This window comes from Peromyscus maniculatus, chromosome 12 (assembly GCF_049852395.1).
Source record: "Peromyscus maniculatus bairdii isolate BWxNUB_F1_BW_parent chromosome 12, HU_Pman_BW_mat_3.1, whole genome shotgun sequence".
Taxonomy (NCBI): Eukaryota; Metazoa; Chordata; class Mammalia; order Rodentia; family Cricetidae; genus Peromyscus; species Peromyscus maniculatus.
In genome coordinates, this window is record NC_134863.1 from 8,412,051 (window position 1) to 8,433,164 (window position 21,114).

General features: G+C 46.5%; 1 protein-coding gene across 8 annotated transcripts in view; it reads right to left on the reverse strand.

Annotated features, from left to right (window-relative positions):
- Nucleotides 1-21,114, reverse strand: part of Vps8 (VPS8 subunit of CORVET complex) — a 252,801-nt gene that overhangs the window by 107,501 nt on the left and 124,186 nt on the right. For all 8 annotated transcript variants that reach the window (XM_076548542.1, XM_076548544.1, XM_076548543.1 and 5 more), the window contains 6 exons: nt 19,765-19,836; nt 15,375-15,494; nt 14,332-14,388; nt 10,416-10,498; nt 8,799-8,883; nt 7,615-7,713 (listed from right to left, as the gene is read on the reverse strand). In XM_076548542.1, the coding sequence (XP_076404657.1) occupies nt 7,615-7,713; nt 8,799-8,883; nt 10,416-10,498; nt 14,332-14,388; nt 15,375-15,494; nt 19,765-19,836 (516 nt within the window). The remainder of the gene's footprint in view (nt 1-7,614; nt 7,714-8,798; nt 8,884-10,415; nt 10,499-14,331; nt 14,389-15,374; nt 15,495-19,764; nt 19,837-21,114) is intronic.

Sequence of the window (21,114 nt, forward strand, 5' to 3'; positions counted from 1 at the left end):
AAGAAACCTCAACTGAATTGTCTTCATCACCTTGTCGCATGGACATGTCTATGGGGCTATTTTCTTAATTGTTGATTGATGTAGGTTGCAGGAGGGCCCAGCCCACGGTGGAAGGTACCATCCAGCAGAGGTGGGCCTGGGCTGTCTAAGAAAGGCAGCTGAGTGAGCCAGGGGAAGACGGTGAACCGTGTTCCTATGTGGTCTCTGGTTCAGTTCCTGCCTTGCTTTCCCCTCAAGGATGGACTGTGTCCTGTAAGCCAAATGAAGGTTTCTTCCCCTAAGCTGGTTCTAATCAGTGTTTTGTTTTGTTTTTATTTTATTTATTACGTATACAGTGTTCTGCCTTCACATATGCCTGCATGCCAGAGGAGGGGCCAGATCTCACTACAGATGGTTGTGAGCCACCATGTGGTTGCTCGGAATTGAACTCAGGACCTCTGGAAGAGCAGCCAGTGCTCTTAACCTCTGAGCCATCTCTCCAGCCCTCTAATCAGTGTTTTAGCCCAGCGTCAGAAATAACTGAGCAGACGCTGGCACTGGAGAGAGCTGTGGCTCTGATGAGCCTGGTGTTTTATGGGAGGAAGATGAAGGATTTGGGAACTTGGGGCTGGGAAAGCCCTTAAGTGCTCAGCTGAATGGGCTGTGTCTGTGGGAGCTGGAAGACAAGAAGGCTGAAAGCAGCACCAGTGATGGAGGCCTGCCTTGTGAAGCTCCAGAGGGAGGTGTGAGACCCCTCAAAGACTATCCACGCCACTTGTGTGGTGTTTTGAATTAAGAATCTATGAAAGGAAACCTTTGCTTTACTCAGACAATGACTGAGACTGGCATTACTGTGGTGAAATCTTCTGGGAAATATCTCCTCAGGGTCAGCACACAGAAGACGAGGTCCAGGGAGCCAAGGCTGCAGCTCAAGCTGGAAGTCAAATTCAGCAATGCCAAAGAATCTTTTACATGGTGTTGGTTCTGAAGGCATGAAGGGGTCGTGGAGAGCAGCGGAGGCCTGGCACTGTGAGAGGCCAGGGGATGCCATTGGTGAAGGGGCAGCCTCGGTTGCAGCAGAAGGTCCAGGACTGAAGAGGTCCTGGAGAGCAGCTGAGGCTTGGTGCCATGTGGCAAGGTTAGTTCCTGAAGAGAGAGGCCAGGAGGCCATGGCGGAAGGTGCAGCCTCAGCTGCAATGGAGACTTCAGCAGACTGGAGATGCCTGGACCACAGGTGACCATCGAGAGCAGAGGTAGTTGTGGGGTGGAACTGGCCTGAGCAAGGAGACAAGCTGTGTGTACTGTGGATGGCAGAACTGGAGAGGTAGGGCTACCCATGCCCATCAGAGTTCAGAAGACCAGGGGCGAATCTCTTCAGAGGTATCAGACAGGAAGCATTTGTAATTGTTGGATCTGAGTTTTGCTTTGCTCTGATTATATTTGTGGTCTGCTTCCTCCTTCTTGGATTAAGAAGTATATAACTGATTTTGGATTTTCTAGGTACCCACAGTTAATAGATTTTTGGATTTCTTTCAATGAGAATTTGGATTTTTTTTAAACTGGTGGGGTTGTGTTTTATATTGTGGTATTAATATTAACATGAGATTCTGAATACAAACCATAAAAGGAAAGTTAATATTTAACCATGATTATGTTTGTATGTCAAGTTGACAAGGAGTGAGTGGGCTCATGACAGCTGATCTTGCTTGTCAACTTGAGATGCCTAGGAAGAGGGGACTCAGCTGAGGAACTGCCTGTCAGATGGCTCCCTGGGCATGTCTGTGAAGCATTTTCCTAATTGCTAATTGATGCAGGAGGGCCAAAACACTGTGGGTGGTGCCGTCCCTGGGGAGATGGGCCTGTGCTGCCTAAGCAAAGCAGCAGAGGAAGACAGTCAGTCAGCAGCTTTCTCCATGTTCTCTGTTCTGGTTCCTGCTCCAGACTCCGGCCTTAGCTTCCCCCAGTGAGTTACTATCCTGAGTCAAATGAACCCTTTCCTTCCCCGGGTTGTTTCCGGACAGTGTTCCAGCACAGCAACAGAGACCTAACCAGAACAAAGGACAAAGAAAAAACTTCCCATGCTAGATGTAAACCAAATGAATTCATGACCACCCAGGTCACACTACAGAAGATACCTGAAGGAATCCTTTATACTGAAGAGAAAAGGAAACACATCAATGAAGTAATTTAGAAGAATAAAGCACACTAGAAGAGCAGGAGAGCAGAAAAGTCTTACACATCACAAAAGCAACAAAATAAAAGGAATTAATGAATGCCTTTCAACAACTGATAAACACTAATGGCCTCAATTCTCCAATGAAAAGATGCAGATTAGCATATTAGACTCAAACAGGATCCATCAATTTGTGCTTCTTGTATTGTCTGATCACAAGGAACTAAAACAAGAACTCGGTACCAAAGTGAACTCCAGGAAAAACAACAACAACAAACCCTCATGGAAACTGACCAGCACACCAATGAATGATGAATGGTTCATAGAAGTGATCACCAGGAATTTAAAATTCCTAGAATCGAATGGTAATGAAAATATAACATACCAGATGTAATTGGATACAATGAAAGCAGTTTTAAAAGAAATGTCTACTGCCATAAATACCTAGATTTAAAAACCAGAGATCTCTCAAATAAATAAAAATGCATTTCACTGTATTAGAAAATAAGAACAAAATAAATCCCAAACCAGTAAGATTAGGACAGAGGAGCTGGAGAGATGGCTCAGTGGTTAAGACTTCTTAATCATGAGAACCAGAGTTCAGATCCAAGTATGCACATGGGGCAGCTCACAAATGCCTGTAACTCCAGCTCCCAAGGATCTGATGTCCTCTTTTGAACTCTGTATACACATGCGCACATACTATCACATACATACATACATAAAACAAAATATTTTTGAAAACATTTGGGTGGAAGTCATGGGAACAAAAAGAACACATGAAGAATCAATGAAACACAAAGTTGGTTCTTCACAAGATTGACAAACCCACAGCTAAAACTAACTGAAAGAAAAAGATCCAGATTAATAACATTAAAGATAAAAATTGAGGCATTTCAACACATCAACAGAATTACAACACAACTGAAGATTGTGAGGGCATGCTCTGAAAACCTGTATTCCGATAAACTGGAGAGCTTAAAAAAAAAAAAGGCTAAATGTCTATGTGTCCAACCCATCAAATTAAACCATGAAGACAGAAACAAGTCAGACAAATCTATACCCAACATGAGATCGAAACAAAAACAAGTCTTCCAGCTGAAAGAGCACAAGCCTGGAGGGGGTGTCTGGGGGAGGGTCTGCAATACCTTCAGGGATCGGTACCAATGCTCCCAAACCATCCCACAAAATAGGAAGAGGAAGGACAGTGCCACACTCGTGGTAAAAGCCAACATTACCCCAATATCAACACCAGATAAAGACACAATACCAACTAGTACTGCAGTCGATATCCCAGAGGAACATGAATGCGGAAGTCCTCAAATAGTGGGGAATTCATTTCAACACCCACCAACTGTAGCCTCGGCTTGATCTCAGGTGTGCTAGGATGGGTCACCATGTGCAAATCAATGCATGCAATACACCACACGGGTAGACTCAAAGAGAGAAGACACAGATCATGTAAATACATGCAAAAAGGCTTTACCAACATGCAACAGCATCCCTCCATGATAAAAACCTTGGGCTGAGAAAGAATAGAACACATACCTTCACATTAATAAAGGTTGGTTGCAGCCACATTATACTAAATAAGAGAAAAACTCGAAGCCATTTCCATTAAAACAGGGAATGACACAAAAGTCAACTGTTTGCAGACAGTATGATCTCATATGTAAAAGATCGTAAGACTCTGCCAGAAACTTCTTAGAACTGATATTTTCAGTAAACTAGCAGAATGCTAAATCAACATTAAAAAAAACAACAACAACAACAACAACAACAGTCGCTGTCCCTATATAACAGGAATGAACACGCTGAGAGAAATCAGGAAAGCAATCCTGTTCACTATAGCTAAAAACAAAACAAAATAAACAAATGAAAACTTGGAAATAAATCTAAGGAAGGGAAGGACTTCTACAGTGAAAACTTCAGAGCACTGGAGGAGGAAATTGAAAAAGACACTAGAAGGTGGACAGACTTTCCGTCTTCAGATGAATATTATTTGAGGGGGGCCAGCTCCCTCTTACTCCCCCAGGGAGAAACGAGGAATATGTAGATAGGAGGAGAGAGACAGAAAACACAGGATAATCTCGGAAGGGCCTGGGTCCAAATCCACCGGCCCCTTCTGTCTCTTCAAAAGGGCTTTTAGGCCGGGCGTTGGTGGCGCACGCCTTTAATCCCAGCACTCGGGAGGCAGAGGCAGGCGGATCTCTGTGAGTTCGAGGCCAGCCTGGGCTACCAAGTGAGCTCCAGGAAAGGCGCAAAGCTACACAGAGAAACCCTGTCTCGAAAAACCAAAAAAAAAAAAAAAAGGGCTTTTAAAGGAATGCTAAGAGGTGGAGCAAAAGACCTCTCCCCAGGACAGCCAAGTGCAGACCATTCTAGACACCTGGTGACCATGCACCTGGTCCAGCCATCCCCTAAGGCAGCCCTGCTGTGTGAAGCAAGCTCAGATCTCACTGGGAAGCTTTTGTGGGCTCCCACAATTTATGGAGGTAATAGACAGATCTGCAGAATATTATGAAAAAGTTTATATTACCAAAAATTGTCCTGGCTAGTTTTATGACAACTCAACACAGGCTAGAGTCATCTGGGAAGAAAGAACCTTACTTGAGAAAATGCCTCCATCAGACTGGCTAGTGGCAGATCTGTGGGGCATTTTCTTGATTGACAATTGATGGGGTGGTGGCACCCCTGGGCTGAGCCCAGCTGCAGCACACAGGAAAGAAGGCCCTTCACCCTGCCTGGACAGCACACTAGAGCTGACCCTGGTGTGTGTGTGTGTGTGTGTGTGTGTGTGTGTGTGTGTGTGTGTGTTGGGGGGGGGGATGACAGATGAGTCAGCCCTGAGGGTGTGAGGACAGGAGAGCTGACCCCGCCCCCACTCCAATGCCCCCTATAGCAATTGGGAGAGAGGGCCTTGCACCTTGTCTGGGCAAAACAGTAGAACTGGCCCTGGTGATATGACTGTGGCCATGCTGGTATCCAAGGAGAGTGCCACTGCCCAGGCCATGCTGATCTGAATGGCCTACGCATCACCTGGGGTCATGGTATTGTCCAGGCCAGTGCTGCTGCCAAGGGTCCATGTCTGGATCCATGACCCTATGGCAGCCCGGGTCTGTGTTGGTGACTAAGGGCCATGCTGCCATGGGGGTCAAGCCACTCTGAGTGGCCTACATTGCCATCCGGGGCCATGGTGACATCCAGGCCCAGACTGCTACTGAGGACCATGTCCAGGTCTGTGGTCCTACCACAGCTGGGTTCTGTGTTGATGTCCATGGCCCATGGTACCATCAAAGACCACACAAGTGCCCGGGGTCTGGGATGCAACCTATGGCCATGCCGGTGTCTGAGGGCAGTGCCGCCACAAGGGCCATGACAATCTGGGTGGCCTGCGCTGCCACACAGGGACAAGGGGTCATCCAGGCCCAGGAACTGTGGCCCAGCAGCAGCCAGGGTCTCGGTTGGTGTCCATGGCCTCTGTTGCCACCAGGGGATGAGCAGATACACTGGGTCTGGACAGCCATGTGAGACCACGTTGGTGTCTGAGGTGGTGGCTGCCACCAGGGCCATAATGAACTTGATGACTTGTGCTGCCACGGAGGCCACGGTGACATCTGGGCCCAAGCTGCTGCCGAGGGCATGTCTGGGTCTATGTTCCTGCTGCAGCTGGCATCTGTGATGATGTCCATGGCCTGTGTTACCACAGGGAATAATAGGAACCATGTGTATTGAAATCCGAGGGCCGTGCTGATCTGGCCCCGCCCCTCACTGTCCCTGGGATAGCTGGCCCCGCCCCTCACTAGACACCTCAGCAGGAGAGCTGGCCCCTGCACTCGGGAAAGATGGCCCCACCCCTCACCACGGGCATGGAGAGCTGAGGGGGCGGTCCCAGGGGCCCAGACTGACCAGCTCAGCTACCACCTAGACCCAGCACCCTGGGCCTTGGGTCTGTCCACCCTAGCATCTACCCCGTCTATGACCCGCTGGAGTGCGTGAAGGGACTGGTCCTGCATAATGATAACCGCAAGATATCCGAGAGGCGTTTTGGTGAGCGTTAGGTGATGACCGCGTGCCAGAGGCCTTGAACCAGACCAATGAGTCACTGCAATGAGCATTTTGTGGGTGGGACTGATTGAACAAAAGCGTGTACTGGTGACACACTGTAGCTCCCGAGTGACACACCGCAGCTCCCGATGCCACTGGGATGGAGGAAGAGGTGTTGGAAGGACGGAGGAGCGAGGCAGTTTGTTTGTTTTATTTTTAAATTAATTTGGGGAGGGGTGCATGCTACAAGGGGGAGTGGCAGGTATGGAGGGACTGGAAGATGAGAGGGACTGGGGAGCATGATGTGAAATTCCCAAAGAATCAATAGAGAATTGTGTAAAAAGAAAAACTAAGTACAAGAACTGAGGAAAACTACTTGGCAAAAGCTAACCTGGAAAATACCCATTCGAATGGCACAATTCAGAAGGTTTAACAGTCCCAGCCCTGGTCCCCATCTGAGGTAAGGAATGTGCCCCACACTTCAGCCCGGCTCCAGTTGGTCAACGGAGGTTAGTGAGGTGCCCAGCCCTCGTTGGAAAATCTTCTTACAGCAGCAGGCAGAGGCTAATGCAGAACCTTAACGGGCTACAGAACAAGTGGTGGAGGCGTGCCCGGTCCTGCCGCCCAACCCTGCCCCTCGGCCCTGCCGCCCCGGCCCCACGCTGGATGGCCATATCATCTCCCCAGAGGCTCATGTTCCAGGCTCAGGGAACATGACGGAGCAGGGGTGGGAAGAAGTAAGAGCCGAGGGAGGGGAGATATGGACACGATGTAGCCGAGCACTCATGAACTCACTGCAGCTGTGGTCATCTGTACAACACTGAGCCGAGGGGCCCATGAGACCACAACCCACCCTCAGAGACTACCGGCAAGTAAATAACCCCTCACCCACCCCTGGGCACCCAGTGGGTCACACACACAAAAAGGTGTGAAAGTTGTGTGGTTTGAAAGATGATGGCCCCCAGAGGGAGCGGCACTATTGGGAGGTGTGGCTTTATTGGAGTAGGTGTGGCCTTGTTGGAGGAAGTGTGTCACTGTGGGTGGGGGTGGGCTTTGAGGTCTCCTATATGCTCAAGCCACACCCGGTGTCTCAGTTCACTTCCTGTTGCCTTTGGATGAAGATGTAAGGACTCTCAGCTCAAGCGCGCCACCATGCCCCACCATGATGATAATGGACTGACCTCTGAACTGTAAGGGAGCCACCACAATTAAATGTTTTTCTTTATAAGAGTTGCCGTGGTCACAGTGTCTCTTCACAGCAATAGAAACCTTAGCTAAGATGCAAGTATGCGGGGGACTTGAGAAGAGGGTTCTAGTGAGAGACGCAGGAGAATGAGAGGAGAAAAGGCATGAAAATGCTAAATTGCTAAAAACGTGAAACTGTCAAAAACTCCTTAGGGACTTGGAGTCAGTACCTCCATATGATCCATTGCTTTCTGCCACACAGACTGCTTCTCCTCAGCACTGTGGCCAGGGATGGATAAGATGTTGTGGATGTAATTGAAGACGTCTTCCTGTGGAGCACAAGACCATGCATCAGCCCTTCACTCAAGCAAGTCAGAGACTGTGGCTATCGGTACAGCCACGATAAACATCTGTTGTTAGGAGGTGAAGAGCCATTTGGATTTGGAGATAGTTTATGGAAACTGGCATTGAAGAGGAGGAACGAGATGTAAGCCATAAGGCAGACTCCTCCAAGTTCGGAGTCTACTCCACTTCCATCTGGTCTCCATCTATTAACCCTCGGTGACTTAACGGAATGCGGACTTCGGTTTGTGGTAAAACCTGTCCACGTTGCCAGTTTCATCTCAGATCACTCTTGCGCTTGTCACGGATGCTCCCTCTGTACTCATTCTCAGTCCACCTGGGGATTTCCATCAGTGCCCTGAGGAGGTGCAACTTCCCCAGCTTTGGGAACCTCCATGTCCACTCCCCCCTGTGCGCTCCCCCTGTGCGCTCCCCCCTGTGCGCTCCCCCCTGTGCGCTCCCCCTGTGCGCTCCCCCCTGTGCGCTCCCCCCTGTGCGCTCCCCCTGTGCGCTCCTCCCTGTGCGCTCCCCCCTGTGCGCTCCCCCTGTGCGCTCCCCCCTGTGCGCTCCCCCCTGTGCGCTCCCCCTGTGCGCTCCTCCCTGTGCGCTCCCCCTGTGCGCTCCCCCCTGAGTGCTCCCCCTGTGCGCTCCTCCCTGTGCGCTCCTCCCTGAGTGCTCCCCCTGTGCGCTCCCCCTGTGCGCTCCTCCCTGTGAGCTCCCCCCTGTGCGCTCCCCCCTGAGTGCTCCCCCTGTGCGCTCCCCCCTGTGCACCCCCCCTCCCCCCCGTGTATCCCTCCCTCTCTCAGAGCTCACCCGAGTGGCTTCTCTAACATCAAGAGTCAAAATACACACCACTCTCGGAGACTCCTCTGCTTGGTCAGTCCCTTGTCACCCTGCTTCCCGAGCACACTATTTAATTCTACATTTGGTGACCATCAGCATCCATCACTGAGTTACATACTCAGACTTCAGGGACTCCACATTTTAGTTACAGCAGAAACTCAACAAAAACCAAGTGAATACGGCTGGGGGAGGGGGGGGGCTCAGACGGGCTGAAGCAGCCTCTACTTACCTCTCTCAGCGGGTCATGCAGGTAGCAGTCGATGATTTTGTCATACTGGTGTGCTCGCTCATACATAAATTCACAGATTTGATAGCTGGAATGGGAAAGGACAGACTTCAGTTGCCAAACAGGCAGGTGGCGATGTGCTTCCGACCTTCAGAACTTTACTCAAGCGTGTGCAAAAGGGAATGATGTCATCTTTAGTGCCAAATAAAGGTCTAAGAGATTTTATACAAGGGCATCTCAGACTCGGAATCTCACATCAGGGACACAGTAAACACATGCAAATATTTGAACTCTGCAAACCTCTGGAGCCTGGTCAGATAAGGATACGTGGTTGGTGTTATGTCTCTGAGAGAGGAGTGCCTGCCTCTCTCCTGCTCCTGACTGAAGATGCTGCTGAATGCCGTTTTCAAAGCCTTAGACGGTGTGCTGTCTATTTCTAAAGAAATAGCTGGTGCTAGGTATCAATAATCCGCAATAATTTGTTTCTTTGTTCAAAACTAAATACAATAAACTAGGTAAGAGTTAGCACACTGTACCTTATTGATTATGCTAAACTGTATATCATTTCTACTAAATATAACTGTCGTAATCTAAGAAATACCATAGACATATTAATGTAAAAAAACCTAGAGCTGGGCATGTGTATGACGCCTGCACCTGGGTGGTAGAGTTGGCAACAGGACAAACCACGCCTTACAGTGCACACCCAGGACACCTGGGGCTACACAGTGGAACCTGTCTCCAAACACCAAAAATAGATCAATACAGGTGTAAATAAGGTGAAGCACAGGAGGACGGCTTGTTCACTTTCACGTTAAAACAAATATACATTTTTAATTTATACTATACATTTCTGAACATTGTGCTAATTTTTAGAATTCATATGAAAGGCAAAAAACAAAAACAAACAAAAAAACCAAACAAACGAAAAAAACTCATGTTTTTGCTACTGAGGCTGCTATTGCTAACGCCCTCTCTTTTTTTCTTTCTTTCTTTCTTTCTTTCTTTCTTTCTTTCTTTCTTTCTTTCTTTCTTTCTTTCTTTCTTTCCTTCCTTCCTTCCTTCCTTTCTTTTTTCCTTCCTCCCTTCCTTCCTTCCTCCCTCCCTTTCTTTTCTTTCTTTCTCTCTTTTTTCTTTTTTCCGAGACAGGGTTTCTCTGTATAGTTTTGGTACCTGTCCTTGATCTTACTCTGTAGACCAGTATGGCCTTGAATGGCCTCAAACTCACAGAGATCTGTCTGGCTCTGCCTCTCAAATGCTGGGATTAAAGGCACATGCCACTACCACCCGGCCTACGCCCTTTCTTTCTTTTTCTTTTTTTTTAACTAAAAGATTTTTCTATTCATTTTACATATCAACCATGGGGATTCCTCTGTCCTCCCTCCTTCTACCCCTCAGCCTTCCCCCTAAACCACCCACCATTCCCACCTCCTCCAAGGCAAGGTCTCCCATAGGGAGTCAGCAGAACCTGGTACATTCAGTTGAGGCAGGTCCAAGCCCCTCCTTCCTGCACCAAGGCTGCACAAAGTTTTAATAGCAGAAATGCAAAATAAAATAGATTTCAGGTAGGAGAAATAACAGTTCTATGAAAAATTAATATACAGCTTCAAAACAGCTCACAATTCAGCCTTTTCTGCCATGCGGATGAGCCGACTCTCTTCAAACTGGACTATGCCTCCAGCCTGCAGCAGTTCTAAAAGGACCTGCGGATTTAAAACAAATGGGTAGAAAGACTGTGAGGTTTGTTTTAGTTACTACTTCTCTAAGGTCCATTTAGCCATGCCCATAACCTTCTGTCTTGTGTATTATTACTTGGTGGTATTTTGGACTGCGTTCACTACCATATGATGACTCTGCTTTTCAAACATGGAGGGAATACCACAGCATTTCCAGGTACAGCCCCATACATTCACATTAACCTCTAAATACCTGTATACACCATTGTAAGAAGCTCATTTTTGTTTGTATTTTATATGTATGACTGCTTCGCTGCATGAATGTGCACCATGTACACATGTGTGGAACCCGTGGATGCCAGAAGAGGGTACTGGATCCCCTGGAATTGGAGTTACAGATGGCTGTGAGCTGCCACATGGGTCCTGTTGTAGGGATCTAGTCACTCTGTCTCGGGTAAACATTAGAACAGAATAGTTGTTTTCTAGAAGTACTTTGACCTTGAAATCTTGGTGTAAATCAGTGATTGTTTTCTGTGATTTATAGAGTTGTTTTTTCTGAAGCAGTTTCATAGCTCAAAGTCCTCACATTCAGAAAGATCAGGAATTCAAGGTCAGTTCAGCCACATAGTGAGTTCAAGGCCAGCTTGGGCCACATGACAGTTGCCTCAAAAAAAGGTGACATTTTAATCCAGATGTCATGGTGCACACATATAATCCCAGCACCCAGAATGCTGAGGCAGGAGGATCATGAATTCTAGGCCAGCCTGGGCAACATGGCAAGACCTCATTTCAAAAACAAAAGCAATAAAAAAAGCCCCAAATGCTGATGCTCACATCACTTTACCATAGTGGCCGAAGATCAACAACCAGCAGGGCAAGGCTGCAGTTAGGACCTCAGGCCTGCGTGCCGGCTAGGAGTCAGAGGTCATGACCCTTGTCAGGGGGCCAGAAAACCTTCACCAGGAACTTCTTGTTTATTATTTTGATGTTAAGCAAGACTGGCCTGATTTTTACATTCAAGACCCAAACTTAATCCGTTTGGAGCGCTGGAATGTACTGTCATATGCAATAAAAAAGAAATAAAATCTATTCACTCTGTCAGTTTGGAATAAAATAATGTAATGAGTTGAAGACAGTCTTACCAACTCATTAGAACTGACTGCCATCATCAGGGATCTCTGTGTGAAAGTTATTCAATATTATTAAATCAAATTAAACCAGATTATAACTATGTGTGTTAAAAACAAAGGTAATGAAACTCAGAACTCATCACTTCCTATGATTTCATCCCCCTTTGGTGTTCTATGCTCTTGAGGCTGGTTCTGCCCACTGCAGCTGCATCAGAATGAGGCAGTGGTGCACAGGTGTGTAGCTAGGCGTCCCCCAGTTCCGTGCTTTGTAACCACACACTGGAAGACGAAATAAGCCATAGTGGCATGCCTATAAACCATCAAAATGCTATTGGAAGTCTTGCTTTTTGCAGGGTTGTGAAAACAAGCAAACAAAAGAGGGCAGACCTGTCTGTGGTCTACACAACCTGAGACGTTGACTCTTTGGATCTCTGACAGAGACAGTTGGTCAGCCCCTGGTGAAGAACATGGGGAAAATGCTAATAAAGCAGCTCAGCTAAAAAGTGGGACTGTCCGGGCTAGCAGGGAGGGGGAGGGGCTTGCCCCAAGCCTGACAAGGAGAGAACGGACCCCTGAAAGCTGTCTTCTGACATGCGCACTGCCCCTCACACACACAAAGTAAACTGTTGTCTGTGAGGAGTAAGGAGAGAGAACAATGGGTGGTGGTGTAGGTGTGAGAGGGCGGGTGTGTGGGTGTGCAGTGCTGTACCGAGATACGAAAATGTCAAGGTGAAACCCACTGCCTTCTATGCTAACTAGAAGAAAACAGTGAAAACAATGCGGTACCCGATTTGGCAGAGCAGCCACGTTTTACTTTCGCCTTACTCATTTACATAAATTTACATAAATGGCAACATTCATATCAGAACTATACTTGGGGGAGCTAATTATTGACTATAGGCACACCACTGGAAAAGACTAAGAAATGCTGCACAAACCCAGTCTGCTACGTGACAACCAGTATAAGGAGTCCTGGGTTAGCAGGGAAGGAAGTTGCCAAGTCCTAATTTGAACTTTGACCTTGAACAACTTACTTATCAATTTTCACTATTTCAAAACCCAAGGAGGGAGAGCCATCAGAACAGGGCACCTCTGAAATTAGTACGGCCAAGGTGCCGTGGCTGTTCTTCAAAGTTTGACTTCAAAGACTCGGCCACACCTAAGCACTACAACCAAACCCTGAAAAGTAAACACACTTGCTGTGGAATAATCCTTTTGTACACTGCAAAGGTTTGTCACTCGAATTGGTTTAATAAAAAGCTGACTGGCTGACAGCTAGGATTTTTGGGGCAGAGAAAATGATGGGAAGAAGAAGGGCAGAGTCAGGAGTCACCAGCCAGTAAGAGAATGAGTCAGACACGACACACAAAATGCCATAGAGGTAAAGCCACGAGCCTTGGGACAGCACACAGATTAACAGAAGTGGGTTAAGTTGTAAGAGCTAGTTAGTAACAAGCCTGAGCTATCGGCCAAGCATTTATAACTTATATTTAGTCTCCAAGTCAGTTATTTGGGAAGCAGCTGCCAGTTACTTGGGAGCAGGCATCTGTCAATGAAGTTTTTGGTCACATGCACACACCATGCACACCACGATCTGCCCTCCCTGCACAGACAAACAGGTGTAACATATAAGTTCCCTTGTTGTTATTTGTGCTCAGTGTAGCTTAACAGGAAACCAAAATGTCAGCCTTGTTCTGAAGCTGTCTGCATTGGTCGCTGGGTCACAGCAGAGCAGCTGAAGGGTTCACTGCTGCTAGTCTACACTTCGCCGGAGTTTCCACGTCTGCACTACACCCAGGAAGGCAGATCAACAGCCAAAACTCTAAATTCTTGTGACTTACTTACTTATAAAGTTTGGTATCAATTTTAAGTGGGCTGGCTTAGTACCCAGAATGGTGGCCAGTTGCTATAGCACTGATTAACTGGGGGTAGGGGGACAGGTAGATTCTAGTATCCAGAATGGAACCCTCCATACAGCAGCATCTTAGGATACCCCCAACACTGAACATGCCAGCACTCAAGGTCCTGTAGTTTGTGGTTCTGGGACAGAACCCTGAGCTGGAGTAGCATGACAGACACTGATGTTGCTACCTGAAGGGTAGGACATGCTGGATGCAGATAGCTGCACTCGGACTGGATTGAGCAGCCAAGCTCTGGACGCATCCCTGTATCCACACTGATTGCCACTGCCTGTGAGTTGGAGTATGTCCCAATCATCTCCCCTTCCGTGGAGATGCTGCTACAGAAGGGCCCTTTCTGGCTTACCCTGTGTGCCAAAGTACTGACTGACAGGATCCGGGCTCATCTGGGAACCGAGCCTCCAGGCACACCGGGGTGGGAGGCTGGAGGGGTAGAGGTGGTGGTGGGGTCTAGATTAGGTTGGCCTCTGGCCGCGCTGAGAGGGATTATCTTGATTATGTTTACAGAGTGGAAAGAGCTACCCTAAGCGGCAGCACGATTCTCTGTGCCTGGGTCTGGACAGCGTGGAAAGGACAAGGCTGGCCGAGTACCAGCGTTTGTCCCCCTCGGCTTCCCGAGTGTGAGTAACACAACCAGCTGCCTCAAGCCCCCACAGAGAAAACCTCCCTGTCATGACGGACTCCACGTGGGCTGAAATAAATTCTTTCTCCCTTCAGTGCTTTGGTTGGAGCATTTTATCAAGAAAGAGCATAACTAGAAAAGACTCCCCCCGCCCCCAACCTCCAGCAAAAAGAGTGCCAGTGCTCATACCTGCTGCCTCTCAGAGTGGCGGGAATCGTCATCAGGGCTGCACAGGAAGCCAAGGACCTGGTCAGAAGTGACAGCAAAAGTTACCCTTCCGGGTCAGCAGCTGGAAGTTGTCCCAGCCGAGGGCCTACTGTGTGAAGCATAGTAGTTTCCAGGACGCCTACAATTTAGCTTGTGCCCTATACACATTTTATTTATTTATTTATTTTGGATTTTAGAGGCAGGGTTTCTCTGGGTAGCCTTGGCTGTCCTGGAACTCACTCTGTAGCCCAGGCTGGCCTCGAACTCACATAGATCTGCCTGCCTCTGCCTCCAAGTGCTGGGATTAAAGGTGTGCACCACCACTGCCTGGCTGCTTCTACCCGTTTCCTTACTGCTAAGAAATATAACTGAAGCACTTTACTTTAGGAAGACATGGACTTCAGTCAGGACGCTTGAATCGGAATACTATCCTAACACACATAATAAGATTTCTGCTAGAAAAAAATAATAATCTAAGTCTGACTTTAGTTATTTAATCTTTCTGAGCTTTCTCTGAAAAATAAGGATAAATAGACTGATTTTAGGACCTCTGGAAAACTTAGTGAACACGCACAGAGCTTTCCTGGCTCTGAGAAGTGCTCAGTACTGCATGTGATTATCACTGACTTCTCTAGACAGAAGGTAGCCTTCATACTCCCTGTGGGCATGAGAGGCTGTTCTGACTGTGACTGAGAAACGCCTGGAGAGTCATTTATAAGGAGACTCAGATTTCCCAAAGTAAGCTCTTCTCAAGATGATCAATGTGGTCTTATCATCAGCGAAAGAGAGACACTTAAGTTAGCAAATTCAGAAGCAAGAAGTTCTAGGCAACTTAGAGTAACCAAATAACTGTTAAAACAGAATAATGATAGGCCATGCTCCCATAATGCTAGGCGTCGGGCAAACTCGTACTGCCCAGAACACATGATTAAGACACACTTGAACACAGTCCTCGGGAGTCTATCTTGTCTATGCACAGAGAACAGAAGAAACCAGCTCCAGGTCTCACTGTTAAAGACACTTACTTGATCGAAGAGAGTTCTGTTCACAAACAAGGTATTGTCAGGCTTTGCAAGTTGCCGAGCAAGGAATGTAAAGAGACACCCCACTTGTGATGGGGTAAAATCTGAATTCTCCACCATAACCTGGTGAGCAAAACAAACCGTTTAGGCAATACTCCATCTGGTTTGAATCAAAAGCATGCATGCACACACACACACACACACACACACACACACACACACACACACACACACAAAGATTCTTTTATGAGCTGTACAAGAACTGGGCTCAGCACCATCTTGAGAAGGAACACAGCTACTTGCATATTCTCAAAGAAACCACTGAGATGGTTTCTGTCATGTTTCTAGCAACTGATGAGAACTACATTTCAGGAGATGGTTTCTCTCTGGGATTCTTAGAGACGCCTACTAAAATAATTCTAATTTACTTTTGCTAACCTTACTAAAGATCTGCCTATCAACAAGGAAAGAAGAATGCTGCTTTGGGGGCTAATGGTCCCGTGTACAGCAGAGATACAGACAGTGTCAGGAGGCCTGTGTGTGGGTGACTGCATGGGCCCAAGGGAGGGGTCCTGTGCTGCTGCAGCAGTGACGGACAGGGGGCCTCGGTGCAGACAGCCGCCAGGCCGAGTGTTCCTACACATGGACAACGGAAAAGCGACACACTTGAGCATGATCAGTAGCTGGAGAATCCTGCCATTAACAAGAAAGAATGCAGATGTTTGTGGTTGAAGGTCCTGTATGTTGAGTGCTGTCAAGTTGGATTAACTGGGGTAAATTTTCCACAAGTGAAGGTGTAGTATCCAGCCATCCACTGTAAGACTTCCAAGTTCTATCCTGTTATCCTTCACTCAGACACAAAGCATGAGATTTTGCCTGCTATGAAACGGTCCCCCAGGGCCTACTTTCTGACTGTCTTACTCTGTGAGTGACACACCCTTCCTTCCTTGGCCCTCCTGCTTTTAAGAGGACAGTCAGCGCCTGGTCAAGTATACTATCACGGCCCGGTTACACTGGCAAAAAAGAACCCTGAGTTACACACTCCTTGCTTATCTACATCACCAGCCAGCTACGTCGCCACGTAACACGAGTTCCAGCCCATGATCTTCAGAGAGCTTTCCACGGCTCAGCCATCACCCTGCTTAGTGTCCAAGGTCCCTTTTTCTAAGACTCCAATCTCAGGGCCCAGCCAGTACTCCTCTACGTCGTTAGCCCTTCCTTCTGCTCTGGAAAGTCCCAAACTGTCTGACTTTACACATACCTTCCACAAAAGCAGTTCCCACTCACAACGGATTCCTTTGCCAGCTCAGCAAATGTTTAATTGATTCCATCTTACAATTTCTCCATCTTTTTTCCCTCCAAAATATTTCAAAGGCCTTAAAAAACTTCCTAGGCATCACTTGGTCTTTTGAGTTTTTCCCTCTCTGCAACCATATAGCACACAAGCCTGTCTACCTGTCCCCATCATTCATTTGCTCTCCTGCTCTCAATACCTCCCTCGAAGGCACACTTCCACACATGTACAAGCCTGTCACCAGAAAGCAGTGACCTCTATGTTCGATCCTCGTTGATTCGAGGCGGCTCTAACAGTGACGGCATGAAAGCACAGTGGCCTGTGAACAGTCACAGGGAGCCCCATGGGGAGTTACAGAGCCCCAGTCTCAGCACTGGGATCATCCTTCCAGACTAGTGTAGATTCAGATTCAAATTCCAACATGACCAATGTATAAATGTTTCTTAAACAGCTACTAGATTTTAGATACTGGAGAGTACATGCTCTGGACATGCTACAACCACAGGCCTCGGTGGATATAGTAAGTACAGTATAACATACTCAATACAATTAATACAGTAAATACCACTAATAATAGTCCTTGGTTTCCATCTTCAGAAGGCTCAAGATGAGACAGGACAATCTGTAAACAATTGCAATACACTGCGCAAGTGCAACACACAGTATCCTGAGGATTTAAAGCTCTGCCCAGCCTAGCCGTGTGTGGGAGGACACAGAAGGCGGTCAGGACAGAAAGGGAGGGAAGGGGCATGAGTGGCTGAAAGAAAACCCACGCAAAGGACGTAAGTCATGACGATGACACAGAAGCTTGGTGAACAGCATGCGTGTGGAGGTGGAGGGGATGAGAGGGAACGGAATCAGTGATAGCCAGGGACTCTAAAATATAGAGGCCCTTAGATGTCATGTGAAACCACTTCGATGGATATAGTGAAAAGTGCTATATACTGGGCCATAGTTTAGATACAGCTTGTTCCCCAAGGTGTACGAGCTGGAAGCTTGGTCCCACTTGTGAAAACAGTGGAGTTTTTGATAGGCAGGGTCTGGTGGGCAGAAACCAGGTCATGGCAGACATTGCTCTGGGACGAGGCTGATGCTGAGCTTCCCTCAAAAGAGTACACCTTATTCCTAGGGTATCTCTCTGGCTTCTTGACTCTCACACCCGCTGATGCCATGTTGTAACACAGCCAAGGAGACCTTCACCAGAAGCCAAACAGGCAAGGCTACCCAATTTTACGTTTTCAGCTTCCAACGCCGTAAGCTAAATAAATCGCTTTTCTTTATAAGGTCCTCGGGTCTGTCTGACGGTAACACTGCACTAACATACTCTCTAGTATCTGTTCTTCCCTCCTAACTGATAAACACAAGTTCTAATTTTTAGCTGAGCATATGGCAACCCAGAAAGCTTGGGTCTCTCTTAGTAGCTGTCAAAGTTCTAGATAACGTACAATAAGCAGAGTTAAAGTACGCAACCCTGAAGGCATTTCCTTAAGGACACATTTCCTTCTGAGTCTTTCTGACACCAGCTTGCTGGCTGCAGGGGAACAGCTGGCCCCGAACAGCCACACTGAACCAGACAGAAACCGTGTGCTAAGTGTAATAGCAACAAAGCAAGCTCAGTCCCTGAAGGTTCTGAAGCCACTCCACTGGATCAGATGGCCCGTGTCCAGCTTAAGAAAGAATAATATATTTCCATAATAGGTTATGTCACTTTGGGTTATCTCACAGGTACAGTTTAATTGCAACTGATCTAACAGAGATCTACAGAGGAATACGAGCTAGACGAAAGGCAGGTCTACAAATAGGTAGACTCTCCAGGAATGTAGATAAAAATTCTTCACATTAACCACCTGGATTCACTTAGCTGGCTTTATTTGAGAATTCAAAAATTCTATTCTCATAGTCATTATTACTGATCTTACAAGGCTAATAAATAGCTACATTGAGATGATGCATATACTGTGTGCATGCCTTGCATACTACAAAGAATATTACAGCTGTAGTGTGTTTGTGCCACATATAACTAGAGGACATTTTAATTCTGGCCTCTCGATCAAAGCAATCTACAAGGAAGGAACCTCTATTTTATGGGCAGATGAAGAGTGATAACTCTAAGCTTTTAACGGAAACCCTCTGAGGAGCTGCGCCAGGCACCCGCCTGTCTCCGCATACTCGCACAGCATCAGCACAAATCCTAAAATAGGCCTTTGCCGCCGCTGAGGCTGGGTTGAGATAATCCTCAAATCATTTTAAGTGTCACCCATCATCTTAATGCCATGGCAGAGCATGGTACTACCATAGTAACCAACTAAGGCTGGAAAGAGACAGGGACTCTTGGCATTAATTATTTTGTAAAGCTGTCTCTATTATTACACAAAATCATACTAATAAAGTAATTACCAAAATAAATATTTCTCAAGACTCTCACTCTGTACCCCAGCATCCAGTCTAACACTACAACACAGGAAGCTTTTTCAATTAATCATTAATATTTCATTCAGAGACCATGATTGGAAAAAGTACAGAGACAACCAGCCAAACTAGTGGAAACACATGAACTGTGGACCAATAGCTGTGGAGCCCCCATGGTACTGGACTAGGCCCTCTGGATAAGCAAGACAGTTGTTTAGCTTGAACTGTATAGGGGGCCCCCAGGCAGTAGGAGCGGGACCTGTCCCTAGTGCATGAGCCAGCTTTTTGGAACCCAGTGCCTATGGTGAGACACTGTGCAGCCTTGGTGCAGGGAGGAGGGGCTTGGACCTGCCTCAACTGAATGTACCAGGCAGGCTCTGCTGACTCCCCATGGGAGACCTTGCCTTGGAGGAGGTGGGAATGGGGAATGGGTTGGGAGTGGGGGAAGGCTGGGGGGTGGGAGGAGGGAGGAGAGGGGAATCTGTGGTTGGCATGTAAAATGAATAGAAAATCTCCTAATTAAAAAAAAATATTTCATTCACCTCTTGAGGACTAAACACCATAATATAATACGAGCACTGTAAAAAAATGGCTCCACTAGACAGACTATTTCAAATCCTGCTATAAAAATTTCAATTAGCTTAATATAGTATCAATCAATAGAAAGACATGCAATCTTTGAATACTTGCTTTCAGTAAAATATCCACAATGCGTTGTTGGTATTCCACAGCTTGCTTGTCATTTTTAAAATCTTCAAAGGTCTAAAAGAGAGAAAGACAAAATTTAAAGTCAGTGTTATTTGCTAATTTTAGAAGGAGACAAATTACTAAATATCCCCTCTTTAGCAAGAAACAACTGAATTTATTTCCTTTTATAAAATGATGCCTAGATGATCATTAAAGTATTTGAGAAACAAAATGAGGAAGACCTTTGTATTCTGATTTTTAAGGAATATTATCCAGTAATTTCTTCACTTCAGATACATTTTGTAGAGAAAATATGCTTTCGCAATGTTACCCACCCAGGTCAAAGGTAACCGGAGTTTGGTACATGACTCCAAATATTTCAGATAACAAGAATGGCCATTCCTGGGTGATGCTTCTTATGCTATATTTCCACAGAAATGACATAGTCTAAAACCCACACAAATTCCCAAATAAAATAACCATTACTCATCAGGTTCTTTTTGTTGCTGTTATTTTAAGAATTATTCTTGCTAGGCAGTGGTGGCACATGTTTTTAATCCCAACACTCATGAGATAGAGGCAGGCAAATCTGAGTTCAAGGCCAGCCTGGTCCAGGACAAGCCAGGGCTATTCAAGAAATCCTGTCTTGAAATAAACAAACAAACAAAAAAAAAAAGATTTATTTTTAAAGATTTGCTTTTACTATTTTAATTACATAATTATATAATTATATATATTATATATGCATAATTACACACACACACACACACACACACACACACACACACACACACACACACACACGGAGGGGGGCGGGGAGTGTCCACAAGAGAACAAGTGCTTACAGAGGCCAGATGCTGGATAGTCCTGGAGCTCCAGGTGGTTGTGGTCACCTGACATAAAGTGCTGCCCCCCCCCTTTTTTAAGATTCATTTTTTATTTCACGTGTATGAGTGTTTTGCCTACATGCATAGTCATCTACCACATGCCTACCTAATGCCAATGGAGGCCAGACAAGGACATCAGATCTCCTGCAAACGGAATTACAGATGGCTGTGAGGTGCTGTGTGGGTGCTGGGAATTGAACCCAAGTCCTCTGCAAAAGCAGCAAGTGCTCTTGACCACTGAGCCCACTCCAGCCCCGGTTATTTCTTATATTTAATGAGAATATATGTTTATGAAATTAAGTAGAAAGCTATAGCATTTAATATTTCATGACATTCTAAAACCTTAAGATGAATATGATATATATATATATTAGTGTTATTATACAACCAAAAAGTGTTCGAGGACAAAGACAGACCATGTTACAGAAGACCAAACAGCAAGGGACTGTGGATGGAGCATGGAGGT